This window comes from Hypanus sabinus, chromosome 1 (genome assembly GCF_030144855.1).
Source record: "Hypanus sabinus isolate sHypSab1 chromosome 1, sHypSab1.hap1, whole genome shotgun sequence".
NCBI lineage: Eukaryota > Metazoa > Chordata > Chondrichthyes > Myliobatiformes > Dasyatidae > Hypanus > Hypanus sabinus.
The window spans coordinates 109,496,130-109,516,901 of record NC_082706.1 but is presented as its reverse complement, the minus strand read 5'-3'; the positions used below and the strand labels follow the sequence as shown (position 1 = coordinate 109,516,901).

The following is a 20,772-nucleotide window of genomic DNA, read 5'->3' as shown; positions in this document are numbered from 1 at the left end:
AACAAGACTTCCATGTGCCGTTAGTCTTGGAATACAGATGTTAAAGCAAAGTTTGAAATTACAAACTTTAATTAAAAATTCCAAAAACCTTGCTAGAAGATACGTTTGAGTGTTTCTAAATCCAAATTACAGGGTATAGGTCTATTCCTTTGCTTCCCAGCATACTGATTTGAAAAATGCCAATATGAGACTCTTGAAGTGGGACTTAGAAAAGATAAATAACCTGAGAATTTTAAAATATCATTTGAATGTTCCATAAAATTCATCTGATTGCCAGTCTTCTGAAGGGACATTTTGATCTCAGTCACTATAGATTCCATTACAGCAACTGAAAACTCAGTCTCCTGATTCTGAGTCTGCAGATACAATAGCAATGCTTAAGAAACATTTAGATATGCACTTGAACAAGGAAAGAAATGGAGGGATATGGACAGTGCAGACTGATGGGATTAATTCGGATTGGTACAGCCTTCATAGTTTCTGCCCTGTGCTGTTCTAGGTTCTGTGAGTATGGTAATTCTCCTCTGCTTTTGTCCTCTGGCTTATGTATAGAATTGTGCTCATTGGCAGCTGACACCAGGTAGTCACGGAACAGGGGAAGGCCATCCCACTTGCAGGTGGGCTCACATTTTACTGCTTCAGTTCACGCAGATCACTGCAGACAGCTTCCGTGCTGAAGGCTCAGGTACGCACAAAGTAATACATCTGGGATTTAAGCAGGGCAATTACCCCTCTCCACATTAATAGTGCTGTTTTTGCAGTCACATATCCATAAAACCAGACTTTGCATCTGCAGAATTGCAGCCTATTATTTCTCCTGTTAGGTTCAGCAGCTGCAAAAATCTTTTGTTGAAAATTGACATGTTCGGTTGATAAAGAGATCTAATTTTGTTACACTTGAGCCTCCCATAAAACTGCAAACTGAACATTTCTAGTGAAACATGCATTTTTTCTTTCTTTTTCCCCCAAACTATGTACTTGATTTAATGCTGCGTGACCTTTGCGTGCTATTTATTATTTCAAGAATACTTCTTGAAACATTAATGATGAGCTCTGGGGAAAATGATTTATCGTAAACACATCAAATTAGTTTAGTTTTGTCTACTCTGTCCCACTAGTGCACCTTAACCCCGCCAAATTCAGAATACACTCTGCCAAATATTTGCACAAGTATCTCCACTTCCTTCAGTGATATTTATACCAGAGCAGGATTGCAAAAGATGTAGAGAAAGACAAAGGAAAAAGAAAATAAGAGTAGACAAAAAAAAGATAAGTTGAGCAAAGTCTAATACAAAAGGATTGGTTCAAAGGGGATAAATAGGTCAGGAGAAGTAGAAATGTAGTAAGGCCCCAGAGGGACAGGGAAAGAAATTGAAAAAAATGTGGTAAAAGAAACAGCAAGGAAGATAAAGTTCACAAAACACCGTAGAGTGTTATGCAGAAATAGTGAAGGAGAGAGAGAAAGAAAGCAAGCGAGACAGAGTGAAGAGAAAGGGTTGCTTCACCCCTGTCACTCAAATCTGAACCCAGATCAAGGGGAGGAATGAACACTGTTCTAACCCTCATTACATTTCCATCCCATCAGCCTGGGCTGGACTTGGATGGAGATCAAGGAGGTGAAAGTGCAACATTCTAATCCACACTGCCTTCCAGTCTCCATCAGAGAGAGGAGTCCCAAAGATACTCTAACCTAGCGCATTTCCCTTCAGAATGAGCCTTGATGACATCATTACCTTATGACATTATTGGCTTAGTCAAAGGCAATAGACCATTTCTGACAGTTCCACTCATTGCAAGTTGGCACTGGCCCATCTCGTTTTATTTTTATAAGGAAGCATTATAGCTACAGCTGCTTCACTGAAGCATTTTTCCAGTCCCTGGTTTCACTTAACTATTGATGCTCTCTTGATGGAGAAATTATCCCACACAAGGTATGATCTAGTGTGCTCCATAGCATCATACACCTAATAAAGGCACATTCAAGCATTTGACCTAGACAAGGCCCAAGAACTTACAGAATCTGGATTTTTAAAAAATGAAAGGGGGCTACATGATCACAGTTCAAGACGATAGACAGACACCATCTGGAGTGCTTGTGCAGTCATGGCTACCTGATGCAGCACAGGATCCACGTGTCTTTGAAAGAGGTAGACATTGTGGAAAAAGTTTTAAGTAATCTAATTTCTGGTTTTAGTTATAATGAAGTAAACTGCCAAAATTGATCAGAGTAAGTTGTTCTTGTAGCACTATTTTCAGACCCCATGGGAACATGAACTAAAAATGAGGAAGTGAAAAGTAAGAAATCACGTGGGGCAAGGAAAGGTAAGTTGAGCTGAGGCTTATTTTACTGAAAACAAGAGTAGGTTAGGGTGCAGGGGCTATTAGCAGAGATTCCGGTGAAAGAAAGGGTTGTGGGCTATACAGTGAAAAAATGGGGAGATGGAGATGGAGATGTGAAATTCAAATTGCATCTAGGAGCAACGTACAGAGAGAGACTGAAGTCAACAAAGGTGGACAGAGAGAGAGAGAGTTTAGGGTTCGCGGTTCTGGGTTCAGAGTTCAAGGCTCAGGCAAAGAGAGAAAGGAAACATGCGCCAAGAGATGAAGAGAAAGGGTAGATCAAGGAGTTGGTTGCTGTATAATGTGTAAAAGACAAAGTTCAGGTACAAATCCTGCTTCAGGGACAATACACCTTAAAGTCACTTCTACTGGGATGGGACCAAACCAGCGATACAAAAGTATTTACAATGCAAATTGTATCATCAATTTCAGTGTATTGTATCCTCTTTCTTTGAAACAGCTGGAGTAGGGATCCGATGGTAATTAATCTGCTGTCTCACTGGTTAATCCTGTTCTCTGGCTTTGATTGTGTGGAATATATGCATTCTGTCTGTGACTTCCCTACCCCTGCCCGTCCCACCCCTCAAGGAGGTCACAGTCAGTAGAGCCGCTGCTCAGTGTAAAGAACCCAAGTCTAATCCTGAACTGCTGTGCTCTGTACGTGGAATTCGTGCACTTGCTCTGTGACTGCATGAGTTTTCTCCAGCTACTCTCGTTTGCCCCCCCCCCTTTCAAATCCCAGACACATGCAGGCTGGTAAATTAACTTGCCATTGTACATTATCCCCAGTGTGTAAGTAACTGGCAGAAACTTGCGAGCTGATGGAAGTGAAAGAGAATAAGGAGAATAGGATTGATGTAAGTGGGTAGGCTATGGTGGGCACAGACAGTGGTCCAAGATGCCCATCTCCATACTGAAAGAGAATCACATAGACACAAAAAATGGGACAAGAAGCACATAATTAGTAAACAGTAAACAGAACACTATTCCTTTTCATCTGAAGGAATATAAAAAAAAATCTCTGGGACTGTATTTCAAATTATTATAATTATGTTTAAAAAACCCTACATCTTACATAAGTATAGAAGCAAAAACAGATTGGATAGTCAGGGATCATGAACAGCGCCCTTTCACATCCTGGCGAAGCATGTGCAATTTGAAGGATGAGCAGAGCAGCACCCTCTTGTGATCACCCTACGTACTGCAGCACAACTTGTAAATCAAAAAGTAGATAAAAATAGACTTGCCCATGTGATCAGTAACTACCTTGGCTGTTAATATTCCAGATGCTTTGTATGCTTAAACGCAATTTTTACCAATAAAAACAATAATAAAAGAATTATGACTAAAATGACTTTACTGCCCAATAAAGACGGCTTCACAAGCTTCCCTTTGGTGAATCATGTAGAATCAGAATTCAGATTTATGAAATGTTAATTCATTCCAAAGGCCTCAGCCCCTGCCCATCCCCTCATGACTTGAGGCATGAGGTTGGCAGCTTTCCTTTACCACATGGAGAGTCCAGAGTAACAAGAGCTAGGTTGGATAGTGAGTTCAGTTTTACTTCCCTTCACCAGATTCAATTTTTTAAAAATTTTAGTCAGAATAGAAATTAATTTCTCTGTATTAGTTCAGTCCATTGTATTACTAACCTAATTACATAACTACACTAGACTGTCCCCTGACCTTTCCCCCACATAAAACCAAAATTATTTTTGCAGCTTTAGGATGACTATGGAGGAGAGAACTCTCCATGGGTGTGGGCAAACGTACCTTGGAAAAGGCTTGTATAGATCTCATTTAACTGGGAGTACCACAAGTATCTGTGACTTTGAATATTCAGTATGAAGGGGGCCAAGCACAGAGTGCAAGATAAAGCCAACGCCTCTGCTAGACTTAGAAACAGAAAGAACTCAATTTTTTCAGTGCTTTTAATGAACTCAAGACATTCCAAAGAGCTTTACAACCTGACTACTGCAAACAAAACAATACAGTAATAAGATTGCACTGACAAAGCTTCTGCATGTTCTACTTGCTCATTTGTTTTAGTGGTGTTAGCTGAAGCTTTGGCATTGGCCAACACACCAGGGAGATCCTTTCTGCTCTTTTCAAAACTTTCTGTCCATTTGAGAGACTGAATTCAAAGTTCCAGCTGAACAAAGGCAGCCCTGGCAGTGCAGCACTCCCCAAGTACTGCACTCACGCATGAGCCTACATGACTCATGAAAATGAATTGTCCCTTCAAGCCCCATGCTTCCGATGCAGAAGTGAGAATACCAATGCCAAATGAACAAGTCATAAGTTGCCAGCTTACTGAGTGGCCCAACTTTTAGAGATACAGTGCAGAACAGGTTCTTCTGGCCCAATGAGCCACACCAGCCAGCAACCCACCCAGTTACCCTAGCCTAATCACAGGGCAATTTACAATGACCAATTAACCGACAAATCGGCACTTCTTTGGACTATGGGAAAAATAAACAGAGCAATCGGAGGAAACCAACCGGGTTCATGGAGAGAACATAGAAGCACTGCTGGAATTGAACTCCAAAATGTCCTGAGCTGTAATAGTGTCGCGCTAACCATTACATTACCTTGGCATCCAAAATATTGTTAGTAGAAAGAAAAAGAGCTCTAAGAAGCAGGCTAGCTCTTTCTGCTCATAATTCTTATTAAGATGGCATTAACCTGGAGATGACAAATCCTCCAATTAAAACATAAACTTCTGGTCACATTAAGCCCACTCCTTCAATAAAGACCTTCTGAGACTTCAGTTCCATTTCTCCCAAATAGGAAAGCTAACCGGTCATAACTGAATCCTCCTGATAGCTTAAGGAGTGTTTTACACCATCAATGAACAGAATCACTAATTTGCCACTCTCATGCATCAACAGCTGGGCACATTGTGGGACTGGCTGAGCTATTTGGTGAGATTGCAGTCCGAGCCATTGCAAGGGACCCATTTGAAATTGCCCAATCCTGCAGATCAGGGAAAGCCCCAGCCAGATGTTGACTAAGCTGGTTTTGATGAGGGCAGAGGTGAGATGTTGCTGTGGGTTTATGCCATTGCCGCTTTCCATCTCAGTCTATTAAATCTTCATGGAATTGAATGAGACCTGACGTGGTCTCTCTGCTCCAGACGTTTCAGAGTATCCAATTAATAAGCTTATAGAAGGAAAACTGAAGGTTTTTTGGCATGTTAATCACTGTTATAAAAGTTCTATTGTTGCCCCGACTGGTTTTGGAAACAACAAGCTGAAGCAAAGATTACATCTGATATGTAGAAATGCTCCTTTGAACATCAGTATTTAAAAATGCAAGGTGACGAGTTGCTTTTTTAGTGAACAATTAGATTTTCAGTGCAAAGACCCAGAAGAATGAAAAGGCAGCAGCTTGCTCCCAGCAATCAGGAGCCCACACCATGTGGTGTGAGGCCTGATCTCGGACTGGCACACCAGATGAGATGTAATGGTTACCCTCAGTGTCAGAGTGTTTTAGAAGTGCCAAGTGAGTCTAGTGACACACCTCTTGGGTAAGACACTGCAAGACTGACAATGCCGTGGATTCTGCAACCTACCAATAGTAGCACCTTGGTAATTACTTAGAGCACTGAGGGGGAAAAGAACAGGAAAAGAAATAAGATTTTATTTTTGATTACCAGAATTTACCAAGGCTGATGTGACTAAAACGTAGGAAAGCATTTTTCTGAAACAACCCCCAAACTAAAAATAACTCTTCATTCTCTTGTTAAATACCCCTGAGGCCTTCAGTGAGGGTCACCACAATTGTATGTTGCTACATCTATGTGTTGCCTGGTTATGACAGCTGGCGATCATAAAACAAAGACCATTGTGGCTCGGAGGAGATGGGGTATTGGCAAGAGACATTGAATCTTCAGCAAAACACAAACTGCTGGGCAGGAGGAACACGGCAGGTCAGGCAGCATCAATGGAGGTGAATAAACAGTTGATTTTTCAGGCCAGGACCCTTCATCAGGAGTGGAAAGAAAGGAGGAAGAAGACAGAATAAGAAGCTAGTGGGAGGGGAAAGAGTACAAGCTGGCAGGTGTAGGGATTATTTTGTGTATTGCTCTGGATTTCCAGCATCTGCAGAACCTCTTGTGTTTATGACATTGGATTTTGGCTGTCGGCCTCTGTTGTGTGCGTGGACCATCTGGGGTGGGGTGGTCATGGGATCCCAAAGGTTCAAAGCTAAGAGACTGTCTCAATCCAGCATTGTATTGTGAAAATGTTGTCCCAGGAATGTTTCACAATATTAATCTTGGGACAACCTGGCCTAATTTCCCCACAATGCTCCAAAGGAAGCAAAGCGTTGGAAATTAAGTCATCCTATGTGTCAGACATGCAATGATGAATCACCACAGGAAGTCCAATATTGAATTTCCTCAGTGGTGCAATTTGGCCTGGTAGTGGTTGCAATCATGTTCAACTCAGGGGGAAAAGAAAATCAACAATTTTCAGACACATATCACTGAAAAATAAAAGTTTTATGCATCCTGGCCCAGCAGAGTTTACACTTATTTATTCCTTTCCAAAGTCTCAGCATCACTGGCAAGACCAGTGTTTATAGCCTGTTCCCAAATTGCCTTGAAAGGAGTGACATGCCAGGCCATTTCTGTGCATTTCATAGTCAATCACATTGTAGGTTTGGACTCACATATAAACAGGTAGATTTCCTCCTTTGATGGGTCTTTAGAACAGTAGAGCAGCTTTATGATGGTCATTATTAGCCTATTAAAATAGTGTGATTTTAAAATCCAGTTCATTAATCTGAATTTAAATTTCAGAGCTCCAAATGGATTTGAATTGGGTGTCTTGACTGGTAATCCAGGACTCTAGAACATTAGTCTAGTAACTTAACCACCACCATACCCTACATACACAAAGCAGATCGCTCCACTGTGTAGCATCAAAGACTAGGTTGATCACGACATGGATTAGGTAAATGGGTTCCAATCGTAATTTTTCCAACAATATCCTGGCAGGCGCACCATGTAACAGCAAAGAACTAGCATTTGCGCTATCGTACAAAAGTCCCCGATTCGGGATGTTTAGTACAAACTATTACATACTTGCAGATCGTACTATTAACAGCAACTGCCCTTTCCCAACTGCACTCCTCTCGTTGCAGATATAAGCTCTTACAATCCCTTATGTGTAATACCAGAATTATTGTTAGGACAGCCTCATCCTGAAGCGAACATGTGATTTTCTGACACTAACATATCTAAATGTTTGTAATTTATAATATGTCTCTAATTCATGACATGAAAAGCAAGTTCTGAGAACTGTAATTTGAATTGATTATAAGCTGTGATTATGGTCAGGAACAAATGCCAGTTTCCATAATGAGCAATAAAGAAAACAAGCTCTTTGAGAAGTCATCTTCAAGCAGTAACATCAGCCAGGAGAATAAATAGTAGTTCTCAGAAGACAGCACTAGAATTATTTATAATCTACACACACCTGATTCAATAATTTGCCTCCGGACTAATTCTTGTCTCATTGGGTACCTCTGTTTAGTTCTACGACTGTGGAAATCATGCTGGCAAGTGCACTACTCCCCTTAGCAATATCTGAACCACACAGGTTGAAGTGAAGCACTTAAAGGCAAACATTCAATTCTCCTGGTAGGGTCTTGCCAAGCAAGCTAACAGCTCACTGAGAGATAACACACACACACACACACACACACACACACACACACACACACACACACACACACACACACATAGACAGAAACAAGAGTCAGAATAAGTTTAAAGACACTGACAAGTATAAACCCCAGCTGTAAAGAAAGCTTCAATAAGTTTGACCAGACACAAGATGAAATTCCATCATCTTGCTTGTGACGTAAAAGAAATGGATCGGCTCAGGTGCCACAAGGCACAGGAACAACTGGATAATTATCTACTCATTCAGCACATTGGAGTTTAAAACCCCAAATCTTTTACCATTCAGCTTCACATACTTGGTGCCGAATCTGTGCAGCCAGAGTGGTCATATTAAATAACCAATTAGCAGCAAGAGAGATCTGTAATCAGCTAGCAAAGCCTCTCACATACTAACTCCAACAATAGTGCACCTAGCCTCCCTAAGGCTATCATCTCCATGGACTCTACCTAGAGGTTTATTCCCAATTTCAAATCTGGTTTTGATCAAAGCAGTTTTCTGTAGCTATCAAGGATGGCTCTGGAACTGAGCACAATAAGCCTGGTATTTATGACAAGATATTAACTTCTACTGTGCCTTAAAGAGCCAAATGATTCATTATTGTCTTTCAGAAAAGGGAGAGAAGCTGCCTTTTCTACCTGTCATAGGCTAAATGTGTCTTTGGTTGTAGTTTATGGATCCCTCTGCCCTCAGAGCTGGCCCAATCATTTGCAAAATAACTGATCACTTCTAGAATTCCCATAGTGCTAATCCATAACTGTGACTTCAAATCGATCCAACTCATATTGTTGTTTTTCTCCCCATTTTAGTTTGGGTTTTGTCCAACTTGATATTGAGCATCTATGTATTAGCTCGCTCCAAAGTAGTTTGGGGTTTTTCTGTACCTTGGAGGGATTTTTGTAACATTATTTGTTGAAGTCTGCAGAACCCTTAGTTGTTTCATAGCCAATTATCTCCACAATGAGATCAGTTGGGTTGCATTTCCCAGGACATACTCATATAGCTATAATTCTTATATTAAAACAAGTACACGGCATTCCTGAGGGAGACTGGGAGACAGACTCCAAACTTGGTGCTCCCAGAATGGAGCCTCATTTATTGGGAGCAAAGATTGTAAAACCATGTGTGGATGATATTAGAAATCCCATGCACACGTGAATTTCTGATTTGAGCTCCAAATGAATGGAACTCATTAACAAGAGAGTAGTCAGGAAAATTGCTCTTCAGGTTTGAAAGCTGGTAGTTAGAGAGCTAGACTCATTCTTCAGATGTTGAGGGTTAAAGCTGCTGCCAAAGACTTTGAGAAATTGAATTCAAGAAACGCACTGATTTTTGGTATCAGTTTATTGAAACTCTGGCAGATTTCCTTCAATAATTGTTTTGATCAACATCAGTCAATGTTTGCTTTTTCACTGAATATCCAGATTTGTAAAATTAAAGGCTGAGTTCTTTCTACTTGTGATATACACTTGTATGTACTTACTCCAGTGCTGTTCAGTTTCGGTGCACAGGTCTTGCTTTTGAATATTGTTCCCATATCCTTAATTGAACATCAATTAGTCAATTCTGCTGTGTGTGATAGCAATGATTTCAAATAGAACAGATAAATGAAAGCTGATTTATAAATAAAATAACAATGAATAGGGGCCACTCACAAGTGGCCAAGTAATCTACCAATCTGCATTAAGGGAAACTGGGGAACCCAGATGAAAAGCAAGCAGTCACAGGGAGAAGGTGCAAACTCCACACAGACAGCAAAGGTCAGAACTGCAAATAAGTCATTAGAATGTTTGGCAATAGCTCTATTAGGTACATGATTGGGTCACTCCATGGTAACAGAAAAACAATTATTCTTTACGTGACACCTATACTGACAGTGAAGTTGGAGGTGATAGAAATAAAGATATCTTCACCGGAAAGGCACTTGGTCTTGGAATCAAAAGGTTTCAAGTCTCACCCCTGAGGCCTAAGTGAAAAATTGAATTTGTGGAATTTGTGGAGAGGTGTTGTACAACACCTTATACTGTAACATAAATGGGAGATAAATTTTTCCACAACACTATTCAAAGTATATCAAGGAGCTGAATAAATGGTGAAGGCCAATAATTTGACATTATTTCACCATCACTACTTCTGTGTGCCTACATTGCAACATCACCTCACTGAGAAACATACAGGGGTCATCAAACATGCCTCATCAGGCACATTGAGATACTGGGGTTAACAAGGATGCCACATCAGTACATATCTTTTTAATTAGGAAGAGAAACATCTGATTCTGGACAATCTGACACTCTAACAGAATGGTTAAGGTACATTTCATTGGGTCACATGCAATGCTCACTATCTCTGCTGATAGTGAAAATACTACAGAAAAGCAAACCAAGGTCTTGGTGTGCTGATTAGCATCCTCTCATTCTCTACCATGTAATGAAATAATATTAACCTGGAAGAATGAGAGATTAAATCACTACACATTCAAAATTCGTAAGGTGCCTGGTCAGAATTCTGAAACCAGGGGCCGTACTTTCAAATGATGAGATAAGTCAAGTGTAACAGAAATTTCTTCACTCAAATTCTGTAATTATTTGTAATTTTCTGTACCAAAGGATACAAAAACTCGATGAGCATATTTAAAACTGATATCATAAGTTTTACTGACAATGGGGTAATCAAGAGATCATAAGGATACTGTAGCAAGAGAAAAAAATACATAATGACCTCAGGGTTTTCCAAACCTCCTTCTAGCCATTGAAGTACTGTAAGGTGTGGCCCCTGTTGCAAAATAAGGAACATAACTACCAGATTTTACACAAGAGGCCAGAATTCCTACTTCATTGATAATGATTAAGAGCCAACTGCCCTCCTCTATTAAGATTTGTTGAGGGAAATACATAAACATCCTTAGTATGCAGATAAATTCTATGCTTAATGTCCCATCCTATAAGGAAGCACTTCAGATCTCCATCAGTACTGCATATGAATGTTGGCCAAGGATTTTTTAAGTTTTTGATATTTCTCGAGCAGATTTTTCCTCTAATAAAGGTGTGAGTGCTGCAAAGTTAGCCCTGGATAAGCCAACAGATAGATGTAGACGGTTAGCAATGATGAAGGCCCAGAGAGCTGAGCATCATTATTGCTTTGAGGAGGTAGGGATGGGTTGTGCGCAGTTTGCTAATTGGTTGCTATATTTGACTGTGACAATAATTGCAGTATCTCAGAGTAATCTCGTCCTTATGAATTGTTTTGTGATGTACTAAGTGAGCCTGCACTGGCACAATACAGATGCAGCTGTCTTTTTCTTTGTGTTCCTTCCCACCAAGCCACAGGAAGGACCGCCAACAAACGGGTTCTTTAAGTCACGGAAAAAAAAATATTAAGACATTATGCTCTCTCCCCCACTTCAGCCTTCTTCCACATGCATCTAATTTGCTGTTACTGACGCCACCAGCCAAAAGCAGCAAGACCTGGGTTTGAAAGTCAAGTCAGAAACACATTGGAATGATCTGCAGTGTGCTGATAGAACTAACATCAATCCCAGGCAGACTAGGCTCCCAGCCAGAAACTCATTGGCTCAGGCTCCCTGTAGAGCATGGGGTTGAGCCAGTGGCACGCTAACAGGTGACTGCTAAGCCCGAGCACTGCCTACAATCTAAGCAGATACTTCAGGGTCACTGAATACAAGTGTTAAAGGCATCATTTCTTTCCCACCCACACTCTAATGTGCAGTTCCTACTGGGTTGATTGTTTTAGGATAGCCCTTACACTCTGCACAAATAATCATTCTCAATTTATAGAATAATCATTAGATATTATGCCAGAGGAAAGAAGAGCTCTGCTACACACAGATCAATTACATTGTTGAACAGCGAGCATTCGGTATCATTAGTCAAAGTAGGCATGTAAGATCAAGACACTGGGAAAACACTCCAGTGTCTTTCCGATGTTTACTGGGCTGACAAGCTGTATCTTGATTAAACGTTTTCCCTGACAAAACAAAAGTGATCCTCCAACATTGCAGCAGTCCCTCAGTAACACGCTAAAGGGTTGGGTTGCCTTGTGTGCGCAAGCTCCAGAACTGGGTTCTACCCGCCTTTTTTGCTCCTTCGGAACCAGCCTCAGTACACCTCAGCAGGAAAAAACAACTCAACCTGGTTTCCCTGTTCCTGATCATGATCTGAGAAACAATCATAAGTTAATCACTTGTGGATTTGGGTGGGGACAGTCTGGTATTTGAAAGCTTGGCTTAGTTGATGGTGCTCGTTCTGCTGGATAAAGAAAATGAGTTGAAGCCCAAATCCCGCACCAAGTAAGAAATCTAGGCTGACTATTCAAAGTACCTATTGGACTGCCAACTACCACAGAAAGAAGGCAGAAGAGACCCAAGGACATGAACCATCACATTGCTTTACGCAAAGATGACCAAAGATTCACTAAATATTTTGGAGCCAGCAATAAAAGGGGACAGATCAGGTCTGCTGAAGGGTCTCAGATTCAAAGCATTGACTGTTTCTCCTTCTACAGCCACTGCTGCAATTGCTAGGTTTTCCACATATTCTGTTTTTATTTCAGAGGTCCAACATATGGATCCTTTATTTGACTTTCAGCAACAGAGTACACTTGCTTGAATGATCCCTGAAGCTTAGTACTGGTGGACATTGACGTAGAAAGAGTTGACATAGGAGAAGAGGATGAGATATGAGAAATAAATCTAAGCAGCACTCCGTGGCACTGTATAAGGGTCTAAATTAAATGTTCCCTGAGTACTCATTGGCTCCAGTCTTGGTCAGCATGGACAAAATGGGCTGAAGGGCCTGTTGCCATTCTGTATAACTCTATAACTGCATAACTTTGCTGATTCTTCTGCTTCCTTGTCACAGGCTTTTCTCAGTGAACGCAGTTGATTTCAGTAACATCTTAACCAGATTAGGAATGGTCATTACTAGTAACCAGAGATAAGAATTGACAGTTCTATAAATTAGTATCCCAGGAACTGCAAGGCTGAGCAGTGGCAAGTTCGGGTAAGAGGGGACTTAATATGGGTACAAACGTATGGTTGTTTTCACTATTATAACTGTACTCTGCATTTCCCTATATTCTGTGGTGTACCCACCTGGACACTCTATATAGCACATATTAGATACAGCACATGTCCTGAGCAATTTCTCTACAGCCCAGAGGCTTCAGGATATTCAGTTTGCTGAGGTATGAAGAGCCACGGAAAAAGGAAATGAGTAGACGAGGAAGTGGAAAGGGAGGAGGCATTAAAGGAGAGGGAAAACTGATGAAACTGGTTAGAGGAAGAGAGAGAATTTGAGAGAGGGGTGTGGAGAGAAACTGAAAGAGGGAGATGTGTGTGTGTGTGTGTGTGTGTGTGTGTGTGTGTGTGTGTGTGTGTATGTGTGTGTGTGTGTGTGAGAACATGTGTGCTCCATCTGTTCAGCAGAGTCTGGTATCCAGTTGTGCAGGACTTCCTCGTGATTGGACAATGATTCTGTGCTGGTGGTGTGCCACATCCACCGCATTTTTAGAAAAATCATACATAATCATCTTCTATGCCTCAAGCAAGTTGTCCTCAATTTCTAATGAACTGTGTGTGTGTTTTGCTCTGCAAGCACAAAGGTACATTTCTGAATCTGCGTGACTGGCTCTATATGAGTTGCATGCCCGTGTCTCACTGTGAACACAGTTCGTCTGGGTTGCACAAGCATGTTGAACTCCATCAGCATATTTCATATTCTGCATGTCTGATTATCCATGTTTGTCTCTGTACACATCACCGTATTTTTGAACATGTCCATAACTGTGTCTGCACTCCTGTTCCTACGTTTAAGTTAAAACATTTTATTGTGGAGGGAGCGGAAATCCTCCTATATGACACACAAGGAATCCTTGTAGCTTCAATGTCAATGACTACCCATGATATTATATCATTTGATCATCCCCTCCCCTCTTCCGTCTTCTCTCCATCTATGAACCTTAACAGCACCCACAAAATTAACAGTTCTCTCATAGTCCTCCACTGCAATTGCTGAACTTGATTCTAGGTTAAGTTAACAATGGGAATAATTTATGGAAAAAGATCATGGGAAAATCACATCCAGCAGAGCATGATTTGGAAATTCCCACTAAAAGAAGGTGATAAACTAATTCCCCGTTTAAAACAGCAGGGGAATTGAAGTTGTGTCAGAGATCCCAAGGGAAGAGGCTTAGAGAAAAACAAAGGCAGGCACTATCCTTATCCTAGAGAACATGGAACGCAGATCAGTACAGCACTGTATAGGGCCTTTGGCCCACAATGCTGTGCTGATCTTTTAGCCTGCTCAGTGATCAACCTAACACTTCCTTCTCACATGGCCCTCCATCATCCTTTTATACTTGTGTCTATCTAAGACTCTCTTAATTGCCCCTAATGTATCTGCCTCTACCACCACCCCGGCAGGGTATTCCACACATCCACCACTCTATGCAAAAAAACAGGTATCTCTAACATCCCCCTATGCTTTTCACAATCTCCTTAAATTATGCCCTCCCATATTAGCCATTTCCACCCTTTGAAAGAGTTGCTGACTGCCCACTCTATCTGTGCCTCTTTTCATCTTATACATCACTATTGAGTCATCTCTCATTTTCCTTTCCTCCAAAGGTAAAAGAACTGGATTGCACAAAACTTCCCGTATAAAATAGGTTCTCTAGTCCAGACAGCATCCTGGTAAATCTCCACTGGCCCGCTCTTTAAAGCTTCCACATCTGTCTCATTATGAGGCAACCCGAACTGAACACAGGAGTCCAAAGGGCACAAAAACCCAGCTGAATTATGAGTACTAAGCAAAGACAAGAGTTGTACATGAGTAAACCCAGAGTGAAAGGTCCCACATGAACAATGGTCAGTTAGATGAGGCATATTTGGACAGTGCACTGATTTTAACAACAACGTGCTGGCACCAGTCACCATCTCAGACGAGGATTGAGAAGCTAATGAAGAACAATTGCAACACTTCTTCCAAAAAGAATACAATTAGTTTACACTGACACAGATACATAAGCTCAGGCCCCCAACTGTTAAATGCACTGTCTGTGTAGAACTGAGCAGTTAACTAGGAAGGTCCGTAGCCTATGCTGCCATAACTTATCCCAGCAAGGTAGGCTTGCAATTTGGTTTGGTTAAGGAAATTAAGCACTTGCATTTATAGCGTGCCTTCGCTGACCGCAGGACATTCCAATGCACATTGTAAACTATGACACACTTCTTGAGGTGTAGTCTTGTTATAATGTGGGAAATGTGGCAGCCAATTTATACATTGTGAAGTCCCACAAAAATAAGGGAGCTCAAAACTCAATAATATGTTTAAGATAATGGTTGGGAGACTTCCTTTTTTGTTCTTCTTCAGAATATTACACATTCACCTTTGAGCACAGACAGTGTTTTGGTTTAACATTTCACTTGACAGTGTCCCCAGCAGTGCAGTGCTACCTCAATGCTGACGCTGGAGAGCTAGCAGAACACTGAGCTTTGAAGGAGCAATCTTCTCACCCAGAGATGACAGGGACATTGAAAACATCCTAACACACAATCTCAAGAGAAGCAAAGGAATTTTCCCTAGTTAACCAGCCAACATTCATCTTTCAACCATCATCATAAAACAGATTTTATTCATTATCACTTTCCTGTTTATGGGGCATTATGTCTAAATTGGCTGCATGTTTTAACTATAAAATGCTGTCTCGGCTTCAAAAGTATTTCATTGGCTGTGAAGTGTTTTGAATGCCCTGAAGTTCTGCAGATACTAATTTCTTTTATGAGAAATATAAATCTCCAATAAAATACCTTCAGGTTTAAGACTCAGAACTTGTGTGCTACAAAAACAAATGTAACTAATATCCTATTACCTCAACAGAACACAAATAGTCCGCAAAACTGGTGGCTTCTCCCTATTTAGAACTGAGCGCTGGGGTAACCAAGGAATTGGCAGCATACACAGAGGAAAGCAGAGGATGAAGATTGATTTAAAATCATCAGCTGCAACACACACATGCATACACATGCATAAAACGGTTTACTTGCCACATGTGTAACACAGTCAAGAGAGTTCCTGGCAGAGCCGGTGTTAGAACCCACTGATTGGAGGCAAGCTCAAGGGTGGGGTTTGTTGAACACATTCAAGCTTCCTTCCATCCTTAGAAGTGGGTTTCAGAATTTGGCTCACTAGGGGGCCAAGCCAACAGTCAGCTATGGAGGAAGCAATGAATTCATCCTATGTTAAAGCAAAATACCCTGTATCATTCTGAGACCAATGGACAAGACATCAACCGGGCACGATTTCTTTGCTTAATCATGAATGAGGCAAGTTTTGAAGATCTATAGGGAAAACCTAATTTCAGAGAAACTTGTGAATAGTTACCACTGCAAAAAAATTACCTTATTCCCACGACCATTAAAAATTGTTAGAGCCTTTGTGGTTTTACCTAGAGTAACCTAGGAACTCCAAGTAACCACCTTCCACTAATTTTATGATACTAACCATAGCAGTTCATTGAAGACGAATAATAACATTGATGTTATAACTGCTTAAGCACACATCCTTTCTGTATCTGACCCTTCAAGTACAGTGTTATGGGGAACTATGCGTATGTCAATCAGACAGTTTTCTTTAATTGGACGGGAAGATTACAATGGGAAATGTCTCCAAACAACGCCTGTTCCCCTAAACTCCGTCCACAGAAATAACAGTAATTTTATCACGATAAAATAAGCAAATCAATAACCCTTCTTTTTTTATTGAAAGGAACAAACAATGGGTGGGGGTAGCACAATTCGGGAATGACCCATTTAAGGCAGGTGCGCCTTCACAGGAACATATGCCTGCACTATTTCCGAAGCATAGTTTTCTCTGATAAGAACATTAGATTTTGTTTTTCCAGTTTGCTGAAGACTATACCCTGAGTTATTTCTCACTGCACTTTAGGCGCACTTCCCAGTTTTAAAATCGTTTAACTTTGCACTCAGTTCAGACCGTCAGCGGTCAGCACGGCTGGATTAAATTTGTTATGGGAGGAGGAAGAAATCAAACCTGCCCTAATTATCGCGGAGATAACTGTACCAAAACTAATAAAATCACGACAGAACTCCTTGGGTCATTACAAGGGCAATCATTAACTTAAAACAAACTTGGACCGTTTATTTCCATTTAACGTGTGCTGTAAAAGTTTTCAGTCAACGCGCTAATTAGTTTGATTTGATTATACTAATCATTTCCTATCTGTCCGAAATACTGAGGATATAATAGACTTCGGTCTTAAACAGTTTGCTTCACGTCACACGGATTGATCAAGTCTCATTCCAAACCTTGATAAAAACAGAAAACCAGTGGAATAAGCAGGGCAGAGAGCGCCAGATCTTTCTCTTTAAGAAATAAGATTCCAAAGTTTTCTTTTGTAAAACAGCATGTGCTGGCGTGTGTTATTATAGCTGGTAACTGTAAAGCTGCTTCCAAAACACAAAAAAAAAATCTGGTGGTCCCACTAAAAGGGGAGGAAGGTTTCAAGGGAAAAAGAAAAACTGCATAACTTGAAACTGCAAAAAGATGAGTTCCAGACCGGAGTCGAACCCCCAGGGTTTGATGTCAACCGCGATCTAGTATTTCATTTACACACACAATTCGACCCTCCCAGTACTTAGTTTACTATTCTCATGTCAGTAGGTTGAGCAGATGTTTAAATATTAGTGGGCGGGAGCAAAATAGAAGTGTGTGTGCGTGCAAGTATATTTTATAAATAATGCACCTACAACGCATGCATCACACTGTCTCCGAACTCAGCACTGCATCGAACCACGGTGACACGCGACATAACGCAGCGATTCTCGAGACAAACACTGAAAAAGACCGAGTGCGTTCAGATGAAATACAGTAGACAGTCTCACCTATCGGAAGAAAAGAAATGTTATCATGTCCAAAAGTGCAAGTGACTGCACCGGAGTGATCAGAGAACATTCGACTTTAAAGAATTATCAAAAGTCTGATTACACACAGCAACCTGTAGCTGGAAGCTCAGTTCAGATCGTTTTAATTCCCCAAACTACGAACACAGAGGCGCACCCAACCAATTTTAAAACTCGTTTTGTACATTTCTGTTTGCGTTACAAGAAATCCATAACAAAAATCTGTGAGAAGAGACCTTCCTGAGGAAATAAATAGAATAAAATGTTTGAAAACAGTTCTGAAAGTTCAGGAAAGTTTTGAAAGTTTGTAAAGTGCTTTTTTTTAATTTTCAGGACGTACCCAAAATAGGCAGTGGTGTTGCCGATGGTCAGAAGGACTATAACAGCGACGAGTTGCCATCCCAGAGAGCAGTGTCCATCCAGCATTTTGCTGTACCGGCTCGAAAGCTGACCATCTCGTTTCGTATTGAGGTTAGTTTCTGGTGAGTTTCGCGACCGCGCCGCCTTCTTATAGAGCGGACGGACTGAGCCCCAGATACAGGCGCAGGCGCGCTGGCCGGTCCGCCTCTTCCCCGCTCAGCCAGCGAGCTCCACAACGAGCAGGGTGGAGCTGGAAGCAGAAAAAGGGAGAGGGAGGAGGGGGTCGGGTGGGGTGTTTGCTGGTGTTGTATCGCGTCTGACAGCCAGGGAACGAGAGGGGGGTGGGGAGCAGTGGGAGCCGCAATCAGCCTGGGACCCGGCACATTGAGGAAAAGCCAGTTGTCAGATGTAGTGAGCCGGAGTCTGAATGAGGCAGAGGGGACAGAGACAGCGGGAAAGAGCCAGGATTAGAGACAGGACTGCAAATGCTAGGAGAGAGAAAGGAACTTGCAGAAATAGGGGTGAGCACGAATTAGCCAGAAGAAACAGAATCAGGCGAAGTTCGAGAGATTGGATTGGGGACAGAAAGCGAGACTGAATTGGACCCAGGAAGGAGGAACTTGAAGCTGAACAGTTTGAATTAATTGATGCCAGCCGTAAAGAAAATGAACTGCGATTAGATAGCGGGAGGTGGATTTGGAGAGAGAGATCATATCAGGAGGAACTGGAAGCGAACGGAGAGGGAGAGCACTGGAATCACAGAGTGGGGAGGGGTCCTTGGATCAGATGGAAGAGCTGGAATCAGCGAGCAAGATGGAATGAGAGATACAGCGCACGGTGGAATCCAGTGGAGAGCTGGAGACAGGGCGGATGCAAGGGGAAAGGAGAGCAGAAGATGGAACCAAAAGAGAGTAAAAGGAGATGCAGATAGAATCGGGCAGAAGCTGGCGAACGGCTACTGCCGGAATGAGGTACAGTCGGAGTTGACCCCTGGGCGCTCCATGGGAGTGACAAGAGCGAATCGGGGATTCTGGTGTAGAGTGAAGAAAGTACAAGGCGGAAAGAATGGGAAGCAACAATCAGCAGACTCAGGGGGTCAAGCAGCACTTGTCCGCGGATACGAATTGACGACGTTTCGGCTCGAATCCCAGCAACGGGAAGGAACAAGCGCTCAGTGACACAGCGAATGGGGGGAAAAAAATGAACAATGAAAAAGGGAGCTTGGAACATTGCATCTGAAGGAACGACAGAAAGCAATAGAGAGTAAAGGCTTTGTCCACGGTGGACAACATCACTGAAACAATGTAAACTAGGACAAAAGAGACAATGGAATATATAGCGAACAAGCATTATGAAGTGAGCGTACTGGCTAGAATAAGTCAAACGTAACAGACAGCGCCATGTAAATTAAAGAATGCGTAATTAAATGTAAATATGGGAAATAGAAAAGTGACCAAGGAAATTTGGAGTGAGACGGAGTTCGGAACTTGTGGTAACGAGTCTTAATGGTGAAAAAGACTTCCACAATGTTGTGGGTCCAGAATGGAGCTTGTAATTTCATATCCTCCTTACTGCTATGTGCTTTCTGCCCGTCTCCATCCCTCCCTTGTGAAAGCCACTTCAGAAGCGTCCTGGCTGGTCGAATTCTCCAACTTCGGACAACTTGTGCTAATCCAAAAATCTCCCGTCCGTATCGTCACTCACACCAACCTTGGTTCGGCCCATTGGCTCCCCGTTTACCATATTGTGATCTCATTGTTTCAAGTCTAACTGAGGCTTTGACCGGCACTGTCACTGTTGTCCTCGTCCGTCCTTCATACCCGAGAAGTTCGTTATGTTCAGCCGATTCAGGCTCCTTCTGCTCTCTGATTTCCACTATTCTTTCAGCAATCTAAGCCCTAAGCTTCCTAAACCTCTATCCCCTATGCTTTCTCCGTTAGCGGGGGCTCCTATCTATCATCTGTTATAACTCTGCGTCATATTATGCCTAATTATTCTTCTTACTCTTCAAACTGTGTCTATTAATTCCCTTTATTGAATTAAAAGTTCTACAATCTACTTCAATTTGTTGTTGCCACGCTGGGATAAGAGGCGATGTTTCTGAGTCAATGATCCAAAACTCTTGCTCTCAGTCCATTAACTTCCCCACATCGGCAAACTTTATCTGCACAGACAAGAGAACGCGGGGAGATCTTACAGCAGTGTACGGAGTTATGAGGGGAACAGATGGGGAGCTTCTCCACTCGGAGGACAGGATGCGTGTGGAGTGAGCTGCCAGCAGGTGTAACGTTGGGAAGAGTGAAGCGAAGTGTGACCCAGATGCAGGGAAATGGGATTAAGCAGACCAGGTTGTCTCAACCCAGATGAGATGAACAGCCACCTTCTGTGCTGAACAGCTCCATCACTTTATAAATGTAATTTGTTGACGATTGAGTATAATAG

The 20,772-nt window shown here is 41.8% G+C and overlaps 1 protein-coding gene across 1 annotated transcript in view; it reads right to left on the bottom strand.

Moving 5' to 3' along the window:
- The window catches only part of wnt9a (wingless-type MMTV integration site family, member 9A), a 61,932-nt gene extending 43,455 nt beyond the window's left edge, over positions 1-18,477 (bottom strand). The window contains exon 1 of the mRNA XM_059974259.1: positions 18,311-18,477. Coding sequence (XP_059830242.1) covers positions 18,311-18,396 — 86 coding nt within the window. The 5' untranslated portion in view covers positions 18,397-18,477. The remainder of the gene's footprint in view (positions 1-18,310) is intronic.
- Between the last annotated feature and the right edge of the window lie 2,295 nt (positions 18,478-20,772).